The 25,149-nt window shown below is 36.0% G+C and overlaps 1 protein-coding gene across 7 annotated transcripts in view; it reads left to right on the top strand.

The window, feature by feature from the left end:
- PDE4D (phosphodiesterase 4D) overlaps positions 1-25,149 on the top strand; it is a 1,055,987-nt gene that overhangs the window by 689,068 nt on the left and 341,770 nt on the right. Inside the window, exon 1 of one of the 7 annotated variants that reach the window (XM_076008351.1) lies at positions 16,706-24,725. The exons of the other annotated variants lie outside the window; for them this stretch is intronic. Coding sequence (XP_075864466.1) covers positions 24,637-24,725 — 89 coding nt within the window. The 5' untranslated portion in view covers positions 16,706-24,636. Of the gene's footprint in view, positions 1-16,705; positions 24,726-25,149 lie in introns of those variants that run through there. 7 annotated transcript variants of the gene reach the window in all.

Raw genomic sequence — 25,149 nt, 5'->3', positions numbered from 1 at the left:
GGTTGGAATGGAGAGAAAATCTCATTTTAGAGTGAGGCAGCCAGATCACCTGCCTCAACTCTCTTTTACCTAAGATGAATTCTTTTTCTCAGGGTGTTTTTAATTTTTTTTTTTTTACTACCATCATCCTTTGTACAGACAGGCACTGTTTTTCTTAACCCAGTTTAATCCAAATATGAGTTTAAAAAACTTTAGTGGAACAGTTGAGACAAAAGAGGAATTTTAAAGCAAGACTTGCTGACAAGAAGAAGTATGTAAAATCAAAATAACATGAAACTAAATAGTTTGACCTATCGTAGGAGATACTTTACTCAAATTCAGTCTCCTATGAGAAGCTTTCCTTCCAACTCCTACTTTGCACTGGGCAGCTAAGGCCATCTTTCACCTTTCCACAGAGAGGGCTCTAAAAGACATAGTCTTTACTCGAGAGGTGGAGAATCAATGCAGAAAAGTTTAGTCTCCTCTTAAACCTACTTATAAGGCCCACCTGCTGAATTCTGATTTCCTCTCTGAGGACATTTCTTTTCCTCTGGTGATCGTACACTGGAATTTAGTACAACATTTAGAGAAACCTAACCTATTCAAAAGACCTAAATAGAGCACAACAATTCCAATACCTTAATAAGAGGCACACACATATTTTTCAAGGTTGGGGGAAATATCATTTAATCACAGCATAGATCATATTATGTCCTCAATAAATATTAACTACCTTTTTCTTCACCTTGGAACACTCTCTGTAACTCATTTAGCCTTATCTACTGGGAGGCCATTTTTTTTTTGTATGCCATGACCACATAATTTCAAGCTATTTCTTGTACTGTCTGCCCATCCTGAAATATCTTCCTCTTACCTTCCTCTCATATAAACCTTGCAGTTCTTCAGAGATCAAGCCAATTCATAATGTCTTTTTCCTAATTGAACTCAACATTGATATCTTCCTTTCTTTGTACCAAAGACAATGCATTTAAATATACTCTGAAATTTTGGGTATAAAAATCTTATTTTCCCCAAAGATAGTAACTATGATTTATTCTTTAAACTTTAACTCCTGAACTCCTTATGTTTGTTTTTAAATCCACCACCATGCATAGTACAGGGCTGTGGATATAGCAGAAATTTAATAAATAATCTGTGAATGTCTGACACATCCATTTATCCATTAATTCACTCACTCAAAAAAATATTAAAGTATACTTTGTCAGGCATTGCTAGATGTTCAAGCATGGAATGATGGAGAGTAATTTATTGTATTAACAAATACGTTATTTTTTAGTGAAGAGAATACTTTAGAAATAACTTCTTAAGAAGTTGGTTTGGAAAACTCAGATATCCAAGATTATAGAGAGCCATCTTGTGGGCAAGTGAGTTTCTCATTCAAATAAGACCTTTTTTGAAGTTGCACAAGTAATAGAATCTCTTTCTTTTGTTATAACTCAAATCTCTTTTTTGCTATAAATATTTTTATTTATACATAATAAATATACATATTTGCAAGGTACATGTGATATTTCGATACATGTATACAATGTATAATTATCAAATCAGGGTATTTATGATATCCATCACCTCAGACATTTATCATTTTTTTGTGTTGGGAGCATTTCAACTCTAACTATTCTGAAATATACAACAAATTATTGTTAACCATAGTCATCTGACTGCGCTGTCAAACACTAGAACTTATTCCTTCTACCTAACTGTATGTTTATACCCATTAACTAACCCATCTTCATTCCCCCCTCTCCCTTCTCATCCTCTGGTAACCATCATTCTACTCTCTTACCTGTAAGAAATCACTTTTTTAGCTCCTAAATATGATTAAGAACATGTGATATCTTTCTTTGCCTGGCTTACAGCATTAACATAATGACCTCCAGTTCCATGCTGCTATAAATGACAGGATTTTATTCTTTGTTATGACTGAATAGTATATATATATATGTATGTGTGTGTGTGTGTGTGTGTGTGTGTGTGATGTTTATCTGTTCATCCATTGATGGACACGTATGTTGATTCCATATCTTGGCTATTGTGACTAGTGCTGCGATGAACATGATGGTGCAGGTATCTCTTGGATATGCTGATTTCCTTCCTTTTGGATAATATCCAGTACTGGGGTCATTTGATCATATGGTAGTTCTATTTTTAGTTTTTTGAGAATCCTCCATACTGTTTTCCATAAGGGCTGTACTAATATATGTTCCTACTGACAGTGAGTGTATGAGAGTTCCCTTTTCTCTACATCCTCAGTAGCATCAAATGAGATCTTTTAGAGTGGCTTTCTTTTCCCTAGCTGCAAAATAGAAAAAAAAATTAAAATTTTATTAAAGTAAGCATATTTTAACTAATCCTCATAAACTAATTATATTCTGCAATGTCTTTTAAATTTCTTGAATATCTAAAAATGAAAGTCCCAGAAAAGAAATTATTGAACATAGTAAACATGACTTATAATATTTTCCATAAGAAATCTTATAAAAATATAATCAGAAAGGAAAGAGAATCATTAAGATTATCTCCTTAAAGGATCTATTAATATCACTTTTGGGTGGAGGTCTCAGGGTACTTTGAAAGTCTGATTAAATCTATAGTTCCACTCTCTTGAAAAATGCAGATGTATACACAATTTTGCATATAATTTCAGGGGCTTCACAACTCCCCTGTAGTTCATTCACGGGTGGGGGGGTGGAGTGGAATAGGGGCAATGTTGGTTAGAATTTCAGGTAGACAGGAAGAATAAGTTCAAGAGATACTTCGTACATCAGGGTGACTATAGTTAATAACAATATATCATATATTTGAAAATTGCTAAAAGAATAGCTTTTAACTATTCTCACAAAAATATTAAAAGACAAGTAAATGAGATAATGCATACATTAATTAGCTTAATTTAGCCATCTCACAGTGTATACATATATCAAAATATCATGTTGAACACCATAAACACATACAATTTTTGTCAATTTTAAAAAGATGTATTTTGAGATTACAACTTAGCCTTGAGTAAATGAAGTCATGACAGAATAAGGTTAGTACATTTAAGCCAAGAGTCCTGGACCATACCCCATCCTAACTACAGAAATACAGTGGAACTACTAGTTCTCTGTTTTCCTTTTCCATGGAGAAATCACAAAAAGTGCCTCTCTTAGTCAGGACCATTGGAGATCTTTATTTTTTCCATTAACATTTACTGTAATTTATGCTTTCTTCATCTCTTGCTATTAAGAACCTAGGTACTTAGGTTCATAGTCTAGGTTAGTATTTCCCAAAGCAGATTTTGTGGAATGCTGATATTAGCAGGTGCTACATGCAGAATGGTTCTGTGGTCAAATAAGCCAGAGCTTCACAAAATTAAACTGATACATTACCAGAAGATTTCCAAAGTCTTTAATAAGCTAAATAAATATTGTAAATCTCTGGGAAGGAGATACATATGCATAATATTCCAAACTTTGTTAAACATGTAACTTTTTTGTTTGTTTCTTTGCAGAGTATATAAAGGGGGTGGGTGCTCCATAGAGAACATTTGGGCACATACTAAACTAGAGAGATATAAAGATTTAAAAATATGTGTAGATTGCTTGAACAAATTTCAGGATGGTAAGAAATTGACTTCTATAGTAGAATATTCTGGGAAAGGAAATTTTTTACAGTAAATGATAACAATTCAAATATTATGATTAATTTTAATTTAACAGGCAATTTGATGTAATGGAGAAAGCACTCACCTGAAACAAATTAAGAGTTAATGTGTTTTATTCCTCAGTACAGTCATGCTATTTTCAAGTGATTAGCAATTCACTTTACCTCTCCAGCTAAGGTAAAGGAATTCTTGTAGGAGTAGTAGAATCACTGTGATTAGCATAAAAGTTAGTTTCAGATACTTGTGCAGCAATTCCCATGTCATATTCTAAAAGGTGGCTTACTCTGATATTAATTGACATCCAGGGGGGAATGGTCCAATTACTCTGCAAATGCTCTCCACTTTCTAGTATAGTCACATTCCAATTAGTATGTTCAAAGCTCTGAGAAGTCATGTAATTTAAAAAATGAGGTTTCTTAAATTGTTAAGCCAATATTTTCTAAACTGTTTGACTCTCTAATTTTTTTTCTTATTTTTCTTATTCAACTGGACTCTGAATATCTCAAAAACTAGGATTTTATGCAATAGTTTAGGAAATATTCTTATGCCTTTTTCCGCTTTTAATAGATAAAATTGTTTTTAGTCAATGTTAATAGAGATGAACAGTTGAACTGGTAATTTAAATAATATGGACTTCTATTTAATCATAGTGAATTGACCACATGTGTTCATATTAAGTTCATACTTAAGTAGAGGAACTTAAAAGGAGAGACATAAGAACAGGAAAGAAGACTACCTCCCCACAACCCAACCCAAGGCCCCCATTTCCACCCATAGTGTCTAACAGAACGATCCAAGGTTTATTTTCTAGAGAAACATTCTTGGAGAGTCTCAGGACCCCGAGAGAGCAGATGTGGCACACTGTGGGGCTGAAACAAGGGATGAAGCAGGCTCTAAGCTAGAGATTGGTGTGCACGATGTTTATGGGAAGTGCTCTTAGGATGAGCATCTTTGGAGGATGAGGTGGAGGAGGATTAAAGGCTCAACGGAGGCCTCATCTAGTCCAATGGAGGCTTCTAAAATTGAGGGAAGGAGCTTAAGCCTTTATACCACCTTCCTCTTCTCTATCAACTAGCCATAGTCTGCAGACGGCTCTGTGTCAGGAGCGTGAGGTCTTGGGCAAGCACGGTACACCCTCTGCTGGAGAAATACATGCCGAGGAGAATCTGAGTGGTACATTTCAGCTTCCAGTACAGCTGTATCATGAATGCCAAATTCTCAGCCTTCTCTTCTACCCTCCACCAAAATTGAAAGCAATCAGATTAATGTCAGATTACTAAAAAAACAACCACAGATGCTACAACACAATGGAGTCTTGGCTTCAATATTTTGAAGGAATTTTATTTTCAATGTGGGATCCTATAACAATTTAAACCATCAACACGTATAAAGACAGAATAAAGCCATCTTTAGCATGCAGTATCTGAAAAAAGTTAAATACTAATCACTGGTTTGCCACTTAAGCTTCTGTAAAATGTGACCCACGAGAAACAGGAAGCTATTAAAGCAGAAGTCATGGGATCCACTATTGGTCACAGGAGACCACAGAGACAATGTTAAACTGTCAGATTTCTAGACAGCCTGGAAAGCAACTAGCCCAGAAGTACAGATTGAAGCAAGCAAGCAGAGAGTCCTGAGAAGGAGGCCAGAGAATAGAAAATGGAATTGATAGATTACCCCGTTTGCTAGACCATTAGAGCGAGATGGCAGATATAAGTTACAAGGTCGAGAAAAACCAAGGCAATTATTAACTACACAGCAAAATAAAGTGCCATAAAGCAAATATGACCATATTGCATATATATTATAAATAAGATTTATACAGTAAAAATATGTAAATGGAAATTGTAAATTTAACTAAAAATTGTGATGTAACCAGGTAAAAGAAGGAGAAGTGAAATCAGTATAAAAGAATTAAATCTTTATTCAACAAGAAATGAATAGATAATGGCTAAAGCTTTCAAAAATCAAGAAAAAAAAACACTATAAGCACATTACTTAGAATTATAAAGTTAAGTACCACCAGAAACAAAATGATTTGGGAAAGAGCATTCAAAATGGATACATATAGTTTCTGTGGAGTTTTTTTAAAAGTTTTTCTGCATAATTTTTAAATTATGTGTACATAATTTCTCTATTTGTCATATTGGGTGAGTTAAATAGCCTTTACTACCTCCAAGTCTTGTAACAACAAAGGTAGTTGTTGTAGTTGTTTTCTCATGCTACATGTCATCAACTGGGGCTGTGCTCCTCAGATTCCTCGCTCTAGTGGGGAAGCTGACACAGTTGCCATCATGGACTTTGCTGGTCCCTCTGGCGGCAGGAGAGATGGGGAGGGGTGGAGAGTCACCCACCATTCAGTGCTCGACTGCACATGACTCATTGGCCAGAACTAGTCACGTGGCTCCATTCAACCACAAGAGGGGGATTAAGTGCACCTACATGTGGGGAGCTGGGAAGAGTGAGCCAGCAGCTCTCATGGTTACCACAGTTTCTCTCATAAAAAATGTTATGTTAGAGTAAGATGATTTACTTATAGCTAAAATTTTAACTAAATATTAAATATTCATATAGTTGATAAATACATAAATATTTCTATTTATAAAAGTAAAATATATAAAGTTAACATTTCTATATAAATCTATAAATAAAAATACTTCTGTATATATAAGTATAATTTATGTTTTGTATGTGGCTCTTTTATATATGCATTATTGATTCCTTAAACAAATGTTTTTTTGTTTTCATAATACCTTCTATTTACCAGGTATTGTTCCAGGTCCTGGGTATTCCACAGTGAACAAAACAGACAGAAACCCCTGTTTTCATGCGGCTTATACAGGGTTGTAGGGACAGGGAGACTCAATAAATAAATAAATACATTGTAGAGCATGTTAAAAGGCTGGAAGTGCTGGGGAACAAATAATGTAAAACAAGGGACCTTAAAAGTAGAGGCTAAGAGCCTGGTTGGAATTTTCAGTAGGGAAATCAGGTTAGTTCTTGCTTAGGGGGCCTATTGAGGCAAGGATTGAAGGGTGGGTGATCGATGTGGACTCCTAGGCAGGGGGAGCAGTGAATGCAAACAACCTGAGGCCGAAGCATCCTTGTATTTTTGGAATGTCTGGAAGGCTTGTGAGGCTGCAGTGAGTGAGTGACGCGGACACCATAGGGGACATAGTGTGACTATATGGGATGTCGAAGCCATGCTAAAGAAGGCTATAATCTCAGTTAATTGCTTGAACTCTGAGTGAAATGCTCGAATTTACACCAGAAAATTGCCCAGCATTTAGAAGATGACTAATATTTCACATGAACCAACTTGGTCGCACTACAAAGAAGACAGAGAAATGTAGAACTTGTTTCTTTTCTATCCATTTTAAATTGCTTAAAGCTCTTCCATGCTTTATATACTGCACGAAACATCTATCTTCCAGTAAAGTATTGGCATAAAATAAAACATACAGGAAGGCCAGAAGACAATATTTATTGAGCTTCTACAACATACCAAAAAGAATGACCTTATTCAATGCTCACAATAATCCAATTAGGTAAATAAAATGACTTGAATTATCAGGCTGCAGTGGTACTAGGATTTAAATCCAGGCTATTCTAACTCCAAACCTCTTCTTCTTCCCTTGTTTATATTTAACTCCCCAAAATAAGTCTTATAATGCACAGATTTCCTGGGTCCAGGAAATTATTTAGGTTTTTGTTATAAAAACTCTCTTACTAAGCAGACTACATGTGGAAAAGGACTCTTTGCACAGTGAAAATTGGCCTTTTGAGAAAATGACTGTCAGTGTTGCTGGCATCTACAAGAACTAAAAAGCATTATTTGAGAGAATGATACACACAGCAATAATTAAGAATTAACTATATTCATGATGACAATGTTGACTAATTTACTAGAAGGAAGAATTAAATTGCATACTGATTTGAGATTTATTGTTCTTTTCTTTTGTAGGTAAGTTTGGATATTTTTTGCTTATGGAACAGAGGTATGGTGTACTTTTTTCTGGGTTTTTAAAAATTGCTTTTAACACTGAGCGTGAAAGATGATGTGTTTTACTATCTGTTTAGTTGCTGTTATTGCATATATTTGGAAAGTGAGTTTAAGTTATTTGATTCAGAAGTTTTACGTATGTGATTCCATACAGTAAGTCTATGCAGTGTTTCTATTTGGGTTTGTGTTTAAATGATTTCTGTATCAGGTACAACAAAAGACGGTAGTATCGAGAGGCAGGGAAATTGGGACCATAAAGAGCAGAGTAAAGGATGTGCATGCAGTGGGACACTGTAGGCTGAGAAGGGAAGCTCCAGGTGTATAATCTGGGATGGCCATGAATGCGTGTCACCGGAAAAAGATGCCATCTTATGAGGAAAAGAATCAACCAAAGGCTGTTTTCATTCAGTTTTCTCACCCCCTGGTTTTGTGTGTTTTCCTATTATTGTACAAAACTTCTGGCCAGGCTATTGCTGATGTTTATCTTTGAAAAAAAGAATTGCTGTAAGCATTTTGAAACAGAAGCCAAATTTTAAGTTAGAAAGCAATAAAATAGATCCACTTCCTGAAAACCATACGGAAAAAAGTCTAATGAACTATATATATATATAGTTCATTAGACTGACATATATATATATATATATGACATATATATATGACATATATATATATATGAACTGACATATATATATATATATAGAACTATATATATACATATATATATATATATATATATATATATATATATATATATATATGTCAGCCATTTCAGATAAAGAGTAAGAAATTTCAGTAAAGCTTCTAGAAACACAAAACAGAGGATGAAATATTAAAGGGACTTAGGAAGATGTGAGATTTGTTCTGGGGAAAGAAGGTAGCCCCTAAGTTGACCACATGGTACGAGGGCCTTATTATTGTGTACTGTGCTTTAACTAATATGTAAAAGAAGTATGAACTTAAGTAAATTCCATATTAATTATAAGTGTTATGTTTATTCCAGAAAGACTGTATGTGTTTTTAAAAGTAACTTGCAAGCTTTAATATTAGATCGATAAAAATACAGTGGGATGGGATATTAATCTACTCCTCGTCTAAGTTCTAGCTAATCAGTAAGGGATGAGGTTGCAAAGGAGATAGGAAAGTCCTTCAGTTCCTGGTCTTGATGGGTAAAGAGTTTTGATCTCATTATATTCTCTTTCATATAATCACATTAATGCCAATGTCATCCAGATGGAGTAGATATTATCACACTGAGGGGATATTACAAAAATCAAGAGCAACATATTTTCACTAAAACAATACAAAGTTGGTACATGAACCACAAAGCTACCTGACTGTCCCACAACGGTCTTTGTTTTAACTTGTATTCCTGTGGTTGATGGAAAGTGAGTAGAATTAAGGGACATTGTGAAATGTCATGGCATTTAATCTCATTATCAAAGGGATTCTCCAGCCCAGGGGTCAGCAGACTTTTTCTGTGAAGGGTCAGATGGTAAATATTTTAGCATTTTCAGGCCATAAGTTTTCTGTAAGTTTTCAACAACTCAGCTCTGCTGTTGTTGAGCAAATGCAGTTATCCGTAGACAATCTGTGGTGAATGAGCATGATATGTTCCAACAAAACTTTATTTACAACAACAAAAACACCAAGGTGGGTGGGATTTTTCCCTATGGTAGTTTTCTAACCCCTGCTCTAGCTCTCTTTAAAATGAAAAATGTTAAGTAAACTTAAACATTTTCTGAACAGTATGTATACTGGCCACCTTCAGATACAGATAAACATTTGGTCTAAGTAGGAATTAAATGGTGTTCAACTGGAGTTTAGAAGTAAGATATAAACTTCTCAAAAGTGTTGATAAATTTAAACACTAGAGGGCACAAAAGGATATTTTTCAGTCAAGGACCTTTTGTAAACAGAACACTACAATTATGAAAAATTGCCTCAAGTAGAGCAGTATGACCTCAGTGTGCATAATTTGTCTGAAATGTCGGCCTGCAGCTCCTGTGACCTCACCAGCCACAAGAACTTGAAGTGGTTGACCAACTGTGTATTGCTATAATAACAGCCATATGCCTTTCTTTCTTTCTTTCTTTTTTTTTAATTTTTTTTGGCCTTTCCATAAAATATAGACAAAATTAAGTATTTATATGGTGGGATTTTTTTTCTATCTTGTAAGAATCATTATTTTTTATTACTCTAGGTTCAGACTAATTTTCATGTGGTGAGAGTCCTCTTCATAGTAAATAAGTTATTTTGAATTATCGTATGTTTGTTAATCTTTAAAAAAAGTTATAAGAAAATAATGCATAATGTATATTTATACTGGTTTTTGAACAAATTTAAAAGTTTTATTTCATAAAAATGATTGAAAATCATCAGTATCTTCAAGCCTCAGAAATACTCCTACTTTTTAATCTAGTAATTCTACTTATAGATATTTGGATTATGAAAGTAATTTGAGATACTACAGGATTTATGTTCAAAGATATTCACCACAAAAGAACTTATAATATTGACAGACTAGATATATTCTAAATCTTCCAAATAAAGTGATGTTTAAATAAATTTTGATATTAGTTCCAGCCAATCTTATCAACCATTAAATAAAATATTTTCAGAAGAAAATAAACCAGATTTCCAAGTTGCCTCTGGGTATAGGTGATATTTCTTTTTCTTTTCCTTTTCCAAACTTTCTCTCATGAATATTCATCATTTATATAGTCATAAAAATAACTGTTATTCAAACAGAAAACTGTGTGTGCATTCTGACAGCACTTTTTCTGGTGTGATTTTTAGGTCAGACGGTGCTGGTAAAAAGTCAGAAGGTTATAAGGAAATTGTTTTATGCATCAGAAAATCCATTTGAATGAATTATTGATTATTAGGCAGACACATGATTGGAGTCACCATTTCAACTCGGGATGGGGTGACTTGTCTTAGCTTCTGTGTTGTGGCTAAGTTGCCACTGGGCACTGGCAGGTGAGAGGGGAACAGAGGCTGGTGGAGAAGACCAGGGAAGGAAGCAAGGGCCTGCCACAGAGGCCTGCGGTGCTGACACTGAGCATGAACTACCCTGTGAGCTCCCTGGACTGCAGAGCAGGATCTCTCTCTCTCTCTCTCTCTCTCTCTCTTTCTCTCTCTGTCTCCCCCTCTCCCTTCCTCTCTCCCTCTCCCCCTCTCTTATCCTTCCTTTTCCCTTCAAAATCTGCCTTCTGCCCTTGCCTTTCTCCACAAATGGATGTGTGTGTAGAGGAGCTGGAGAGACAGAAGGAGACTGATGGGTGCTGAAATAGACTTTGTCCTGAGCACAGGATTCCTTAGGACTGTACTGGAGTAAAATATTGGAAGCAATCCCATACACAATGTTTGCAAAAGTGCCATGGAAGTAGGGCACAAAGCAAAAGCTTGTCACTAGTTTCAGCCTTTCTTCTTGGTCTATTTCAGTAGCATAAATTATCCTCTAAACATGTATAATTTATTCCTTTTCATTTTGTAAAAAGATATCTAAAAGGGTAAACATAGCATGAGTAAAAGATGCAAAGTTGGAACTATTCATATAAAGAATAATTTTTTCTTTGTTTACTATGCATTTTTAAAAACAGGTTCCTTAGAACTTTTTAATCCAGTACCTAGGAGATTGAGTAGTGCATCCACATGTTTATTTGGCAAATAATTGGATGAGCTGAGTGAAAATATAGAATCGAGACTAGCTAATTCCATCAAACAACCCTTGAATAGTCAGACTAGGTAGTTCTGTCTATTAACCTGACATTTATATCTTAAGAAAATGAATGAACCATGCAGGTGTCTGAAGTAAGAGTGTTCCAGGAAGAGGAAGCAGCAGGTGCAAAGAGGTGGGAGCAGGCACACTGTGTTTAAAGGACAGGAAGATGACCAGTTGGCTGGAACCTAGTGGGCAAGGGGGAGAGTAGAAGGAGAAGAGGCCGGAGAATGAGGACTAGGCTTTTGTAAGCCACAGTAAAGAGTTTGGATTTTATCCCAAGTGAAGTGGGAAACTAGTAGAGTGTTTTCAGCAGAGACATGACACACATTTTCAGAGGATCGCTGAGTGCTCTGTGAAGAATAGACATGGACTGAGGGTATAAGCAGGGAAAATGGTAAAGAAGCCACTGCTGCAGTCTGGGCAATAGATAACGGTGACTTGGACCAGATTGGTGGCAGCAGAGCTGATGAGAAGTGAATAGATGCTGGATGTGTTTGAAAATGGAGCTGATAGTATTTAATGATGGATTTTTATATGGGATGAGAAAAAAAAGAGATTAATCAAAGATGATGCAAGGATTTTAGCCTGAGCAAATTGAAAACTTGCATTTTTATTTACTGAACATGGGGAAGCCAAGGCAGTAGTAGGTTTAGTGGTAGGGTAGTTCAGTTCTGACATCTTAAGTTCTGATAGGCCTATTTGTGGCAAAGGCTTCGAGTCCTCCCCCATTTCCCATCCAACTACTCCAGAGTTCACCTCTTGCTATCATGGGCTCAACCACCTCTGTAACTCAGCCATCTGGGGGCTGTCTCCAGTACAAAGGAGCTTGCTTAGACTGTGCATGGAATTTAACACTCCCAGTGGCAACCCTCAAACACTGAGGGCCAGAATTGGCGCTCGTATACCCCAGGTTCCACATTCTTCACTGGGGCAATCCCAAGGCATGTGTATATGGTGCCTCAAAGGGTCACCAGGAAGATTGAGCCCCATTTCCCCACAGTGGTAACCTGCTTATTAATTCACACCCTACTAATTTTTCTTCCTTCATTGTTCCACTTCCCTCCCCCTAAGTTGTACTTCCTAGAATTACCAGCCTGCCTCCTTTCCAAAGTGGTAGTTTTACCTACTCTGAGACTTTGCAGTCTGTCTAGGGTGGATTCAACCTAAGATTATTAAATATCCAAGGGTCAATGTCCAAGAAGGTGGATTTACTGTTCTGGAAATCAGTCAAAATATCAGGGATGGAGATGTAATTGGGAGTCATTAGTCTTTTGCCAGCCTATATGAAAGTTCATTGCATAAGACTTGAATATGAGTGGGTTCCTACACAGACTTGTTTCCATCCTTCTCTGCTTTATCTTCTCTTTTCAACATAAACACAATGATGCTCATCAATGAACAGTCTGATCTTTCAGCAGAGGCCACAGTAGAATTTCTAGATGGTACTTGTTTGAGAAGTGATGACAATTTGATTGAAAGAAAGGGGATCTTGGGGACTTATCTTGACTCTGTATTTGCATAGGAAGCATGTTGTTTTTACTTTCTATATATGTTTATTTGGAGTAGTTTGAAAAAGCTAGTGGAGATTATGGAGGGGCAACTTGAGCCCTTTTTTTTTTTTTTTGTATTGTCATTGCTTTTTAACAATGGTTTTTGCAAAGCCACGCTTTCTTATTCACCTGGCTCAGGTTCTGAGCATGTTTTATAGAATGTCCTGGATAGGAAGGTGAGTAGAGATAAATGAGATTCTCATTAACTACATAGTATAGCCAGCAACAGGCAAAGTGAAGACTGTACTCACTTCCCAATTATTCATTTTCTCTTCTGTTTTGAGTCAGAATGTCCGATAAAGCACAGCTCTTCTTAGACAAATTATATCACATTCCAGAGTAATTTCCCTTTTCCAAGAAGCATCCAGAATTTGATTTTTCCTGCTGAGCAGTTATCCAGATAATTGCAAATCAATGAAATCATTTACATGAATTATAATATGATTTTTATTCAAATTAAAGAGCTAAATCAAGCACATCAAAATGCCCCTAATTCTCACATTACTCAAATGGCAGTATTTTTATCATTGGCTGTCATATGAAATTTCAGGTGACTAATGCATTTCCAAATTGCCCTTATAACCATAATGTACATTTCAAAAACAAATGGCTTCATATTTTTAAGATGAATGGAAAATATTTGATTTTTAATATTGTCCCCAGTTTTCAATTTCCTTTTGTCAAATGGAGAAACAGCATTAATCTAAGCAAAAGAAGAAATTTCACAAGTAGTGGGGACAAACACAGTTGCTTATTTTCTATTTTAGGAAGTTCTTTTTCAAGCATTATCATTAAGAAGCACAACCTTGTGGAATAGTTATGTACAGTTAATAACAGAGAAGCAGAATATCATACCCACATGTGTATCCTCAATAAGGCTTGGAAGTCAGTCATGCACTGATGAAAGCTAAGCGAATGCCCTGTAAGGCTCATGGAAGGTTCTTGCCTTTTTCTTAGGGAGAAGGTACAGTTGTTTAAACCTCTCCACAAGGGGGCGCTGTGCAGATGTGAACCATCTCTCTTCATAGAGGAGAATTTCCTTGCAAACTGGCACAATTTGGGTTTCCTTAAACGTATTAAGAGCTATGCTTCTTTCTTTTGCATTTTCCTGGCTGTGGCTCCTCTTCCACCTCTGGAAGGAAGCCTATGCTATCCTCTCTAGTTATGCTTCTGCAGACTGCATCACGCTGCTTCTAATTGGATTTTAAATCATATCTTTATAGATGTCAAATGGTGTGTTTGCCTGTCTGGCTTCTCAGGGACTTCTCTCTCAGACCCTTTAACATCTCGGCAACGTGTAAAATATCTGATACCTGTTTAATTTAATACTAATTTAAAAGTCTTTATTCATAAACTTTGGTTGAAATCTAATGACCTTTTAACCTGAAACACCTGAGAGAAAGTAAGAACCTTGACTATTTACGTTTTTTAGTACCATATATTTAGTTTTATCTGTTTATAAAAGTAATTTTTATTTGTTGTAGAAAATATGAACACTATGGAAAAGAAGCTTTAAAATGCCTATGACCCTATTCCTTAGAAATAGCACTATCAACATTTTTGGTGCATATTTTAATTAATATGTTTTAATTGATAAATGCTTTTGAGCAATAATTGGATTCTACTTAGTATTTAAAATGTTGTAATGCACTTTTTAACAAAATATTAAAGCCAGGATCTTTTTGGCATTGCCATTCTGTGCTGTTCATAGCTATTAAATATAGTGACTGTTTTCACTGAACTTCTGCTTTAATGAGTTGGTGCTAGAGTTGCAAATAGGCATCCTTTAAATGTACCTGAAAAGTGGATTTTCTGAATCTGAGATGCTCCATGACCCTTTGGAGCACCTGAGAGCACACTGGCTTCTTCCAGGACTTTCTCCAGTACCTGTTCCTTCTTGATAGGATTCCTTTTCAAGTGTATAGCTCAAACATAGGATATGAGTGTTCAGTAATCATTTGTGTGACTTCTTCAGTTTCATGGAGACTAAAATAAGGTTTCCTCTGTCACTTTTGTGAAGTCATCTGACCTTGACCTGCATTTCAAATTGCTGAGAAGTTAGCAAGCTGACCTTTATACTAGGCACATCAGAAATAATAGAAAAAAACTAGTCATTGATGTTAAGATTTTTTTTCCTTTATTAGAAAAGTAGACTGTCTTGTCTGTAACAAATTAGGCCTAATATTTATGTAATGTTTATTTTAAAATAAGACAAAAGAAAACAAAAAACCCATAGAAAAACCAAAAAGTTTGACTTTATTAAAATTTCTCTTGATTTTAGATTTTATAGGATATTTTATACAATATCAGTAACTGTGGAAAATTCCCAATCATCTCATTCCCTAGTGCTTGACTAACTCATAATTTACCAAGAATTTCTCTGTATCAAACAATTCAGAAAATATATTACCTAAGACCAAACTGGAATAAAACCACATGGTTGATAGTTCTTATCACTTAAGTGGATAATGATTTTGATAATTCATAATCTTTGAACATATGTTTAACATTTACCTTTTATCATTAATTTATTTTTGTTAGAAAAATTTTAAAATTCAAATTTATTTTGTGTTTATATTACATAGAAAAAATATATTGTCTTTGCCTATATAAAATCTACCCTTTAAAATAGACTCAGTATGAAAACATAGAGACTCATAATTTTAGGTTCAACATAAAGCACAATCCTAAATAGTGTTCAGATGAATCTTATTATAGCAGTACAGTTCTTACTAATCAAGTTCAATATGATAATCACATGTTAAGAAGCAGTCTCATAAATGCTACTGATAGAATCTAAGTGGTAGATACATAGGTGTTAACTGTAAAGTTCTTTCAGCATTTTCTACATTTTCGAAAATGTTCATAATACAATTTTGAAAAAAAAACCTCTTTTCTGATATGGCAAGAATCGTATTCTAAATTTTTATCCTGAAATTAATCTTCTATGTCCTGTCAAGTTTGTGTTTTAGACATCTGTAATTCAGCTCATTCTGGACTGTTCTGGAGCTGCTTGCTCTATGTACAGCATGCTTATTTATTTATTTTTATTTGTATAAGAAAGATTCCAGAGGATGGTTTGTCAGTTTTAATGTTGTAAGCACTCTTGATAGGATTTATTGAGAAGCAGATTACCACCACAGGTTACAGAGATGCTCTTCTGAGGTAAGATTCTTTCCAGCTGCAAGCATCTGTACAGAGGTACCAAGTCTCATCCTTCTTTTGTACCTTCAGTCCCCCAGCCCCAATTTAGACCCTCCCTGGTCATGAAGTAGGAACTTCTATATTAATGTATCTCTCCTGTGCCCTTCCCACTTTAACATAATACTAAGAATTGACCGTTTGAGGCCAAGTATTTTTCCCCTGGGCCAGTACTACGAAAGATATTTCACCAGAAATATCTTGCTCGATTTGTTTTTAATGTTGATGATCTTAAAAATCACCTTTTTAGTTGTATACATTTTTTTCATACATAAAAGCTCAAGTTGTTTTTTATTTCTATACATATTTTATATCCTTCTCTTCCTCCTGCCCTGATACTTTTTAAAAATGTAAGCCCAGTCCAATTTCTTACAAGCCTTGAGTTTCAATTTTTGGTTCATTTAGCTCTAAGGTTCCCTTGGGCATGAATTGTGTTCACCATTAATCACCACCATGCAGCTGGCATAGCACGTGGCATGTGGTAGATGCTTAATATATATTTGTGGAAGGGGGGCAGAAGGAGGAAGGAAGGAAGGAAGGAAGGAAGGAAGGAAGGAAGGAAGGAAGGAAGGAAGGAAGGAAGGAAGGAAGGAAGGAAGGAAGGAAGGAAGGAAGGAAGGAAGGAAGGAAGATTGGATTAGCTGTTGAACAAAATTCCATGTAGAAACTAGCTTACTAGGCTATATATCTTTTAGCTCTGTTTATTTCAAAGGATTTCATGATTTAGTCACTTTTAGAATATCTAGGCAAATACTTGCTGCCCCAAACATTTCATTATCTAGAGTCCAATAGTGTTTTAAAATACATAGTTATGATTTTATTTCTTTGGTGGCAATTTGTTTTATTTTCGAAAGTAAAGTGAATCCTTTAAGGGGTGTCCATAACATATATATATATATCAAACCAAAATATTTCCAATTTAACTCAGAATCTTGCTATAAATCATTTTACTTGATACCATCTGGCCAATGAAATAATAATTATGTGTTTTGAAATTTACTTCTACATCTTAGTTTAATAAAGTCCCTAATATAGAAATGGCTTTTTCTCTAAAATTTAGAGGTTATCTAAAGTTTGAATCAAAGGACCATTACTTACCACTTACCAAACTTAGGAAATGCACTTAACTTCACTGAACCAATAGAAATAAAATCAGTGGTAGCACTTGAAAGCAAAAATCAGAACCCCTACCTTATTGCCTATTAATGGCCCAATTAGGTAAATATCTGTTATAAATTTTTAGGTGGCTTTGAGAGATAGCTAGAACATGGCACCCTAAGTTTTATACATCCTGTTACAAAACAGAAACAAATAACAACAAGAAGCTGTTTTCTTTCACTATTACTCAAATATCCAGATTTGTAATTTAGCCCCCAGTGAATTGCTGCGGTGGATCAGATGAACTGAAAAGAATTTATGTTTCTCTTCTCTGTAGAATATTCAGGGGGAAAATGCAGGGCAATGAACAGTACGTGCAAACATTGACATTGTCCCTTTTCCTCAAGCCTTACCATATGCCAGCCCTCCTCTCTCAGCCTCAGTCTCACCTGGGGCTTGCTGGCCAATCTTGTCCCTGGAATTAAGAGTAGAAAGAGTTTAAATGAACCAGCTGCAATGGAGATGTGATCTGGAAGCAGGCAAAAAGAATTTGGTCTCACACCTCTGTCATATATTAAATTTCTGGTGTCAGCCAAGTTACTTAACCTCTCTGAACCCCAGATTTCTCAACTATGAAGCAGTAATAATGTCTGCCTGCATGTTTATAGATTAAATAACATTAGGTAAATCTTTTACCTGATACCATCTCCTTTTCCAGTGAAGATCCAAGACCTCCTTCATGACTTAACTCTCCAAAGAAAGGGACCTGACCTCATTCATTCCTTCATTCATTTGTATTCTAGGCATGTATTGGCTAAGACGTAGGTTTTGCAATCAGGGGGACCTGAATTTTAACCTGAGATCTGCCACTCATTGTGTGTGATCAGAGGGACAAGTTACTTCCACTTTGTAGGCCTCCATTTCCTCAGTGGTAAAACAGAACAACATCAATACAAAGGTCATAAATACATTATTGTGAGGATAATATAGCTTATGTCATACCCTTATCACACACAAAAAACACCAAATAAGTGGTTGATATCATCTTAATAAAATAAGGAATAAGAAGAGTTATCCCGGCCTTATGGTGATGTTATGTTCACAAACTCAGTCAATGCACAGGAAGTGGCTGGGTAGGGAATGGGATCTGAGGGTGGTGACAGATCAACAATATGTGGTCAGGAATGGGACAGCTTATGACCATTGGCTCCAAAAAAATGGATATTCAGATGTAGCCAGATATTGAATAGGCATGGAAAAAAATCCACAACACCATAATTCAGCATATGAGATTGTTATTATTTAGGGATTCTTGGTATTTGGGTCTTATTTCTTTCTTCCAAAGGAGCAATTTTGTTTCTCAGCCTGCTTATTCCCTCACTGCTTTTGCTTGTTTGTTAACGTAATTCTGAAAAGCTGGAAGAAGCCATTTTTGTCCTTATTTGGTGTGTAGTCAACAATGACAGCCGCATGAGTTTGAGCCAGTGTTGGAAATGCTTTTTTAATTAACAACCTGTCTTCAGAATCCCATAAGTTTTTGAAAAATAAATGGAAATATTTCTGTACTTAGGAGAAGCCCAGGATTTTGAACAATCAAGAAAAATTCTATCTACTAATATTAGTAGAACTCCTTTCCACCTAATTTTTTTAGTTCCTATAAACAAAAGCCACAGGTTTTTGTTTTTCATGCTGCAAATAAAACATTAAGATTATGTTTTACAATTAACCTTTAAAATATAATAGCTGGTAATCTATCCTTATACATGTGGGATAGAAATATTTTAAATAGAGAAAAAAACTTACCTGTCAAAACTGAGGATTGATACCCTTTTTGAAACTGATAAAATGATATGCCTACTTACCATGCTCACAAAATAACCAATTTTAGAAGATAATTTTTAAACTGTAAATATTTCTAACAGTATAAAAATAGTTTTTATACCTCTCCCCAAAGCTTACAAACAATGTCAGCAGTAGTGCTTAAAATTTTGCATGGAGTTTTCAGAATGCTTTCATGTAAATTACTTTATTCAATCATCTCAAAAACTGCAATGATTCTCAAATGAGAAACAAATGGATAAGACATTGAAACTCATTAAGGCCAAGCAACAGTGCTCAAGTTCATATGGCAAATTCATGGTGTAATGGTGTAATCTCTAATCCCCTATACCAGTGCTGCCCTGCATATTTGCCCAATGGTGCTTTAAAAAAAATACACACACACACACACACACACACACACATATATATTTATATTTATATTTATATTGAGTGGCTAGGCCGGTACTTCATTTGGTCATAACAGTGACAGTGGATTTTCTGGTTATTTTGTTATCTTATTTGATTATTCATTTATTTCAACAACCTTGGCTTTGTCAGAGGGAACATCTAAAGAAAGAGCTACGTAAGTAAAAGCTACGTAAATTAGTTGTAGAGAAATATTTTCCCCTACTATTAACATAAAAGAATATAATGCAGTTGATGTATCTTATCTTCAAGAAGCACTGAGAATTTTCTTTTATTAAACAAAAGTGATTATGGGTTTTATTTTTCTAGACTCTTTACTAGGCACTGGGGACCCAGAGGGAAAGCAGATGTGATCGTGTTCTCACAATGTTTGGGTCCATCAGGGAAGCCAGAGGCCAAGAAAGTAGTTACAAATGCAGTGACAGTGACGCTGACAAAGAGGAAGTACAGGGTGCTGTGGAGACATCACCTGGTCTGGGGGAGCAGGGAAGACTTTGGGAGGAAGTGGCTTTCAAGATGAAATCCTCTATCGCCCCCCTTCACTCACCAATCGATAACTAGCTGGATATTTTTCAGGCTGTGTTCATGAGTGCAGTATTGAAAAGAAAGAATCTTTTTTGACCTTTAAAATCTTCATATACAGAGAATTAGACAATTAATTATTGACCCCAGAAGACTTTTACACACTTATTAAAAAATCATGTTAAGTTTGTGATTTCAAGTGATTAGCCTATATTCATTGCAAGATTTTTAAAGAATTTGATTCTAGAAATATTTTCTTTTGAAGACCTTGTCAGTCACTTAGTGGATAATTAATAAACATAAAATTTACTACCCTTCCATTCCATTCCATCAGCCTTTTCCTCCCTGACTTTTTTCTTTCAACACCATTTCTCTAAGTATTTAGGAGGAGCTTCATTGTCTTATTGGATAGAAGATGCCTGACTTAATTATTTTCCAAATTGCTAAAACATTCCTAAAAATAATATAGACAGAAATGTTAAGTGGGTAGTAAAACATTTTAATTCACAATCTATAGTTGTATTGATCTTTTCTTCTTACATTTAAGCATGCCTCTTTTCGATCTTTTATTCTATGTCTTTATGGTATTAGCTCTTTAACTACAATTTATTTCTGTCTGTGTCCTGGGACATGTACGAGTAAAGAATGCATAAAGCTTAAACACGGAGCATGTTTTCCTAATGCTTTTGATACTGGCCTTTTGATACTGCCTTCAATTCTGTTAGCTTTCCACTGTGTTCCAGCTCATAAAATAATTGCTCCCCATTTTAGAACATGGAATAATTGACCTATAAGTCAAGTAAACTCTTATAAATTTTAGAATGAATTTTTGAAAGCAATTCAAAGAAAATTCTAGCATCATTTTTACAGCACTTCCATTTGGAGAAATAATTTATTGTTGATTATGATAATTAAGGTGGTAAAAGGCCTTTTTTAAAAATGCAATCATTTGCAATGAATGAACATTAGTTTTAAGAAGTGTACAAGTACAGTTGTTAAACTTCCTTTTGTCATATTCTTTCGCAATGTATCACTCTGAAAATAGAATTATTACAGTGAAGCTCCCATCAGAAGTAGCTGGTAAAGAAGTCTGTTATTTGCTTCTACATTAACGTCTGCTGACTTTGAGTCTGTGCCCAGAGACTATTTCAAAATACATTATCCTGAAACCCATCTATCTGCCTGTTCTGGTTTCCTGAGGCAATGTGTTTCAACCTAACGCAACCCCACTAATGTAACTCTTTCTGTCTCTGAAACTTAGCTCAAACCACCCCCTTCAACCTGTCAACTAGTGACTGGTATAAGTAAATGAATGCCTATGTGGATTGTGTTTAAATTTGCCCATTTTCAAATTTGGGAGTTTCGATTTGATTCATACTATCTACCTCTTCTAAAGGAAATTCTGAGTTTCTGAGTGGACACCAAAACCCAAATTTGCCATTTGTCACATCTGGAATCTTGGAACCAAAATCCCAGAAATATTTAAGAGGCAAAAAAATGATGCCTTTTTTTAGAGCTCTGCAGAAACATAAGATCGGGGTTATTGGCAGGAGGTAGGCATTTTGTTGATATTTTAGGGAGGTTAGGAATTATGTGGGTAACAATTGGATAGAAACAATGTTCAGATTTCAGAATCTGGTTTTCCTTGGGATATAAATTTAGTTTTCAACTTGTAAAAGAAGAGAAGAGTTTGTCTCAGGGATAGAACATCTCTCCTTCTTATTCAGTCATGCTTTTACTAAAATTCTTCTGGAAAAATAAATAATAAAGGGGCAGTAATTAAAATGTTCAAAAGATTTCTACTTAGTCTATTTCTACCCTTTAGTACCTGTGAAGTGAAAATTATAAACAGCTAGTTGGAATATAAATGACATCAAAGATTCATCCTAGGAAACATTTTATTTGATTTTTTATTTTTCCAATTGTCTAAATTCTCATGTCAGTGAAGTACTAACCAGTTCCTCAAAACAATATTGATAGTTATATTTGAAATCAAGGCTTAACTTTGCTTATGAATAATCTCAGTAATAAGTAGCTTATTTCTATGACCTTGTTGAGGCCTGGTAACCTAAGAGGGATTATGTGTAACTGTAGGAAGAAATGAAAAGGAGGCGGTAAGTAATTATTTAGGACAAAAATAATATTAACACTGGCAGACATTTCTTGTGTCTTTATGTGATTTCACATCAGGAAAAAGGACCAAATCTTCCTTGTTCCTAATTTCACATTTATAGTTCTATTGTGTTTTGGATTTTTTTTTTTTTATCATGCCTAACTGTTCTAGATGTCTGCTTTTAAGAAGCAGGGGGGAAAGGAAGAAATGTTTCTGGCAATAATGAAAAAGATAATGTCACTTCTTCCTTGTACATTTTTAGAAAAACTTGGACATTCTATAGCAGCTTCATTCCAGATTATTATTATTCCTTTGTAGTTTATCAGTTAGCTATCCATTAATAGAACACTTTTAAAATGTAAATCGGTAAGCAAAGGCAATTAATTATTTGTGAATATGTCTATTGCTGGCTTTAGCCTGGATGGGAAGATAGTGTTTCTCTTTCTCTAAATGAAATTGAGATAACAATGAAAGGAACATTTTTCTGCTTCCATAGCTGTCTATACGGACTGTAGCTTTTCTCAGAAGCCGATGATGCTGTTTCACCTACCAAATTATAAATGCTGCCAGGCAGAAGGAGAACTTTGTATTGCTGGTACCATCCCTCATGCTCTGCGGCTTGTCTTCCGGTCCCCCCCCCAATCCTCTGCACGCCCATCCACCCCAGCCCTTGAGCTGCCGGGGCCACCTCCCCTCTTTAGCCAGATGACCATTCTCTTACGCTGTCTGACTTTAGTCCCAGATGAAGGCATTCTACTAAGCACCAAGCTCCTCAGCTCTGTGTTAACTCTGCCAGGAATGTTCGCATTTCCTAAGAGCTGCCCCAAAATGGAAATTAGACAGTATAAAGGAATGAAATGATAATAGTGGAATTTTTGTACTCCAGAGGGGCACACTGGCATAGCTCTAGGAAAATTTCAGTTCTTCTCAAAGTATGCCAGGAAGGGGACCACCTGTTTGGCTCATGTGAAATGCGGATCCCTATATAAAAGTCTGGGAAGCATTAAAACATTGCAAGTTGATTCAGAGAGAATGTGTTTATTTTTGAACTCTCAGCTTTTCTAAGGTCACCACTGTTCAGGGCAGCTATCACTCACCCACTCTCTTTGAGCCCATATGTCAGATAACAAAGAGGCTAAACTGTAAAATGTTTTCTGTTACTCATCCCCAGTGCTGATAGGGAACTTGTAGCATTCTCAAGAACCCCTGGTGTGCTGGGTGCTATTGTGGAAATAGCATCATGCTTGCTATCTTGAGCTTTTATAGACTCGCAGGCTTACATGACTATTTCAGACCCCTCTGGTATATAACCAACAGATTGAGTTTTAAGGGTCTCAAAATTTGGTAGTTACGGTAACATTCACTGAGCTCAACTATTGGTCACTTTTGTCCAGTTCAAGGAGGGTTAAATTCACTCTCGGGCACTTCGGGCCTCTCTAATCTTATCCTGGACAAGTGGAGCTCTGCCTTGGTTTACAGTTGAGGTCACCCTCGGGGCAATATTTGGACAGGGACTGATGAAATTATGTCACAGCATTAACGTTAAATAGCACTCAGTGGTGAGGACCGATGACGGTACTGGCGTCCTTTGACTCCTGAGGACAGTGTCTTGGAATATGTGCCTCCCCCAAATGTGCTGGGCTCATAAAACATGTGCAGGGCTCCATTTGGCTTTCATCGTTTAATTCGAAAGAACGTCGTTTGAAGGGATTTATCAGCGAGTTGAGAAATGTTTCTAGGGAACAGAAAACGGACACGAAGATTGATCTTTGTTGTCAAAGTCATGCATTGTAATTCACTCTCCAAAGTGACACAGCATCTCCTTGAGGGAAAAGCTGCCAGAAGCTTTGAAAGCGATCTGCCTGTTTTCTTCTCCCACTGACTTGCAGGCAGGCACCGGTATTTTCAAGCCAATTAAATCCTGTGGAAGTCTCACTAATCGTTATGTCCACCCTGTTTTTTTAAAAGAAGTCAAAAGAAGGAAAATGATATTTGGCAGCTAGCCGTGTGAAATTTAGTAATCTTTGTCCAGCTCCTCAGTCCTAGGCATGTATTTACTTTTTTAAAATTTTTAACAAAACCTTCTATTTACATTTTTTTTTAAAGTACACATTTGATATAGAGGTTCACCCACTCCAGTCACACCTTCCATTGTGTGTGTGTGTGTGTGTGTGTGTGTGTAGGTATGGTGCTTTTCAGGAGTGGCATGTGACCCTGCTGTTTAATCAGGGCTATATTTAAAAACAAATTTTCGAGGGAGTGTTTCTCACATTAATAATGAGATAAGGTCTGAGTGAAGCAAGCTCTGTCGCAAAGGGCAAGTGTCATGCAGCAGGAAGTCCTGGCCATCCCTTCCAGCAGCCCTGCCTCAGCCTGCCTGCCACCTCTCTGTCAACGCATACCTCCGCACAGAGGAAATGCCCTCACTCGGCTACAAGTGCCTCCTGCTCCGTGTGAGCCCAGGGGGCCCCAGGGCCCTGCACCAACTCTGACTTCCCTCCGTTCCTGTGGATCTTGGCACCGTCTTTACAAATGGCTTTTGTTTGGGATCCTCTGGGAGCCACAGTGCCAGGACCGTCCCCAAGAGCCCAATCAAGATTACGTTTCTCAAAGTCCTACAGGTATGGCTCTTTCCTTTTTGTAGCTGGGAAGGACTTTTGTAAACTGCCTTAGCCCTCTTGCAAATAAACCTTTGCCCTATGTGGATCTATTTAACTCATCGTGTTGGTTAAATTGACAGTGTATGAAATAAGAGCTAAGAAGATGTGAACGTTGAAATGAGGGTATGTGAGAACCTGCAGAAGTAGAAGGAAGTTGACTAACTCTACAAGCTAATTGTGAGAGTTAAGTGGCAAACTTCAAAAAGCATTTGTATTACTGTCATCTGGAAAACAAGTATACTAACTTGCCTAATGGAGTAATATAACCAACTCTTTAAATGTTAGGAGAGGGTTCTTGTTTGATTAAACAAGTAAACAATAACAAAAATACTACGTTGTTGATAAGTGTTTCCGGACACATGCACATGGGAAAGTTGGAACTGTC

This window comes from Microcebus murinus, chromosome 11, assembly GCF_040939455.1.
Source record: "Microcebus murinus isolate Inina chromosome 11, M.murinus_Inina_mat1.0, whole genome shotgun sequence".
NCBI classification, from domain to species: domain Eukaryota; kingdom Metazoa; phylum Chordata; class Mammalia; order Primates; family Cheirogaleidae; genus Microcebus; species Microcebus murinus.
The sequence above is the reverse complement of the archived record's forward strand: the minus strand, read 5'-3'. Positions and strand labels throughout refer to the sequence as shown.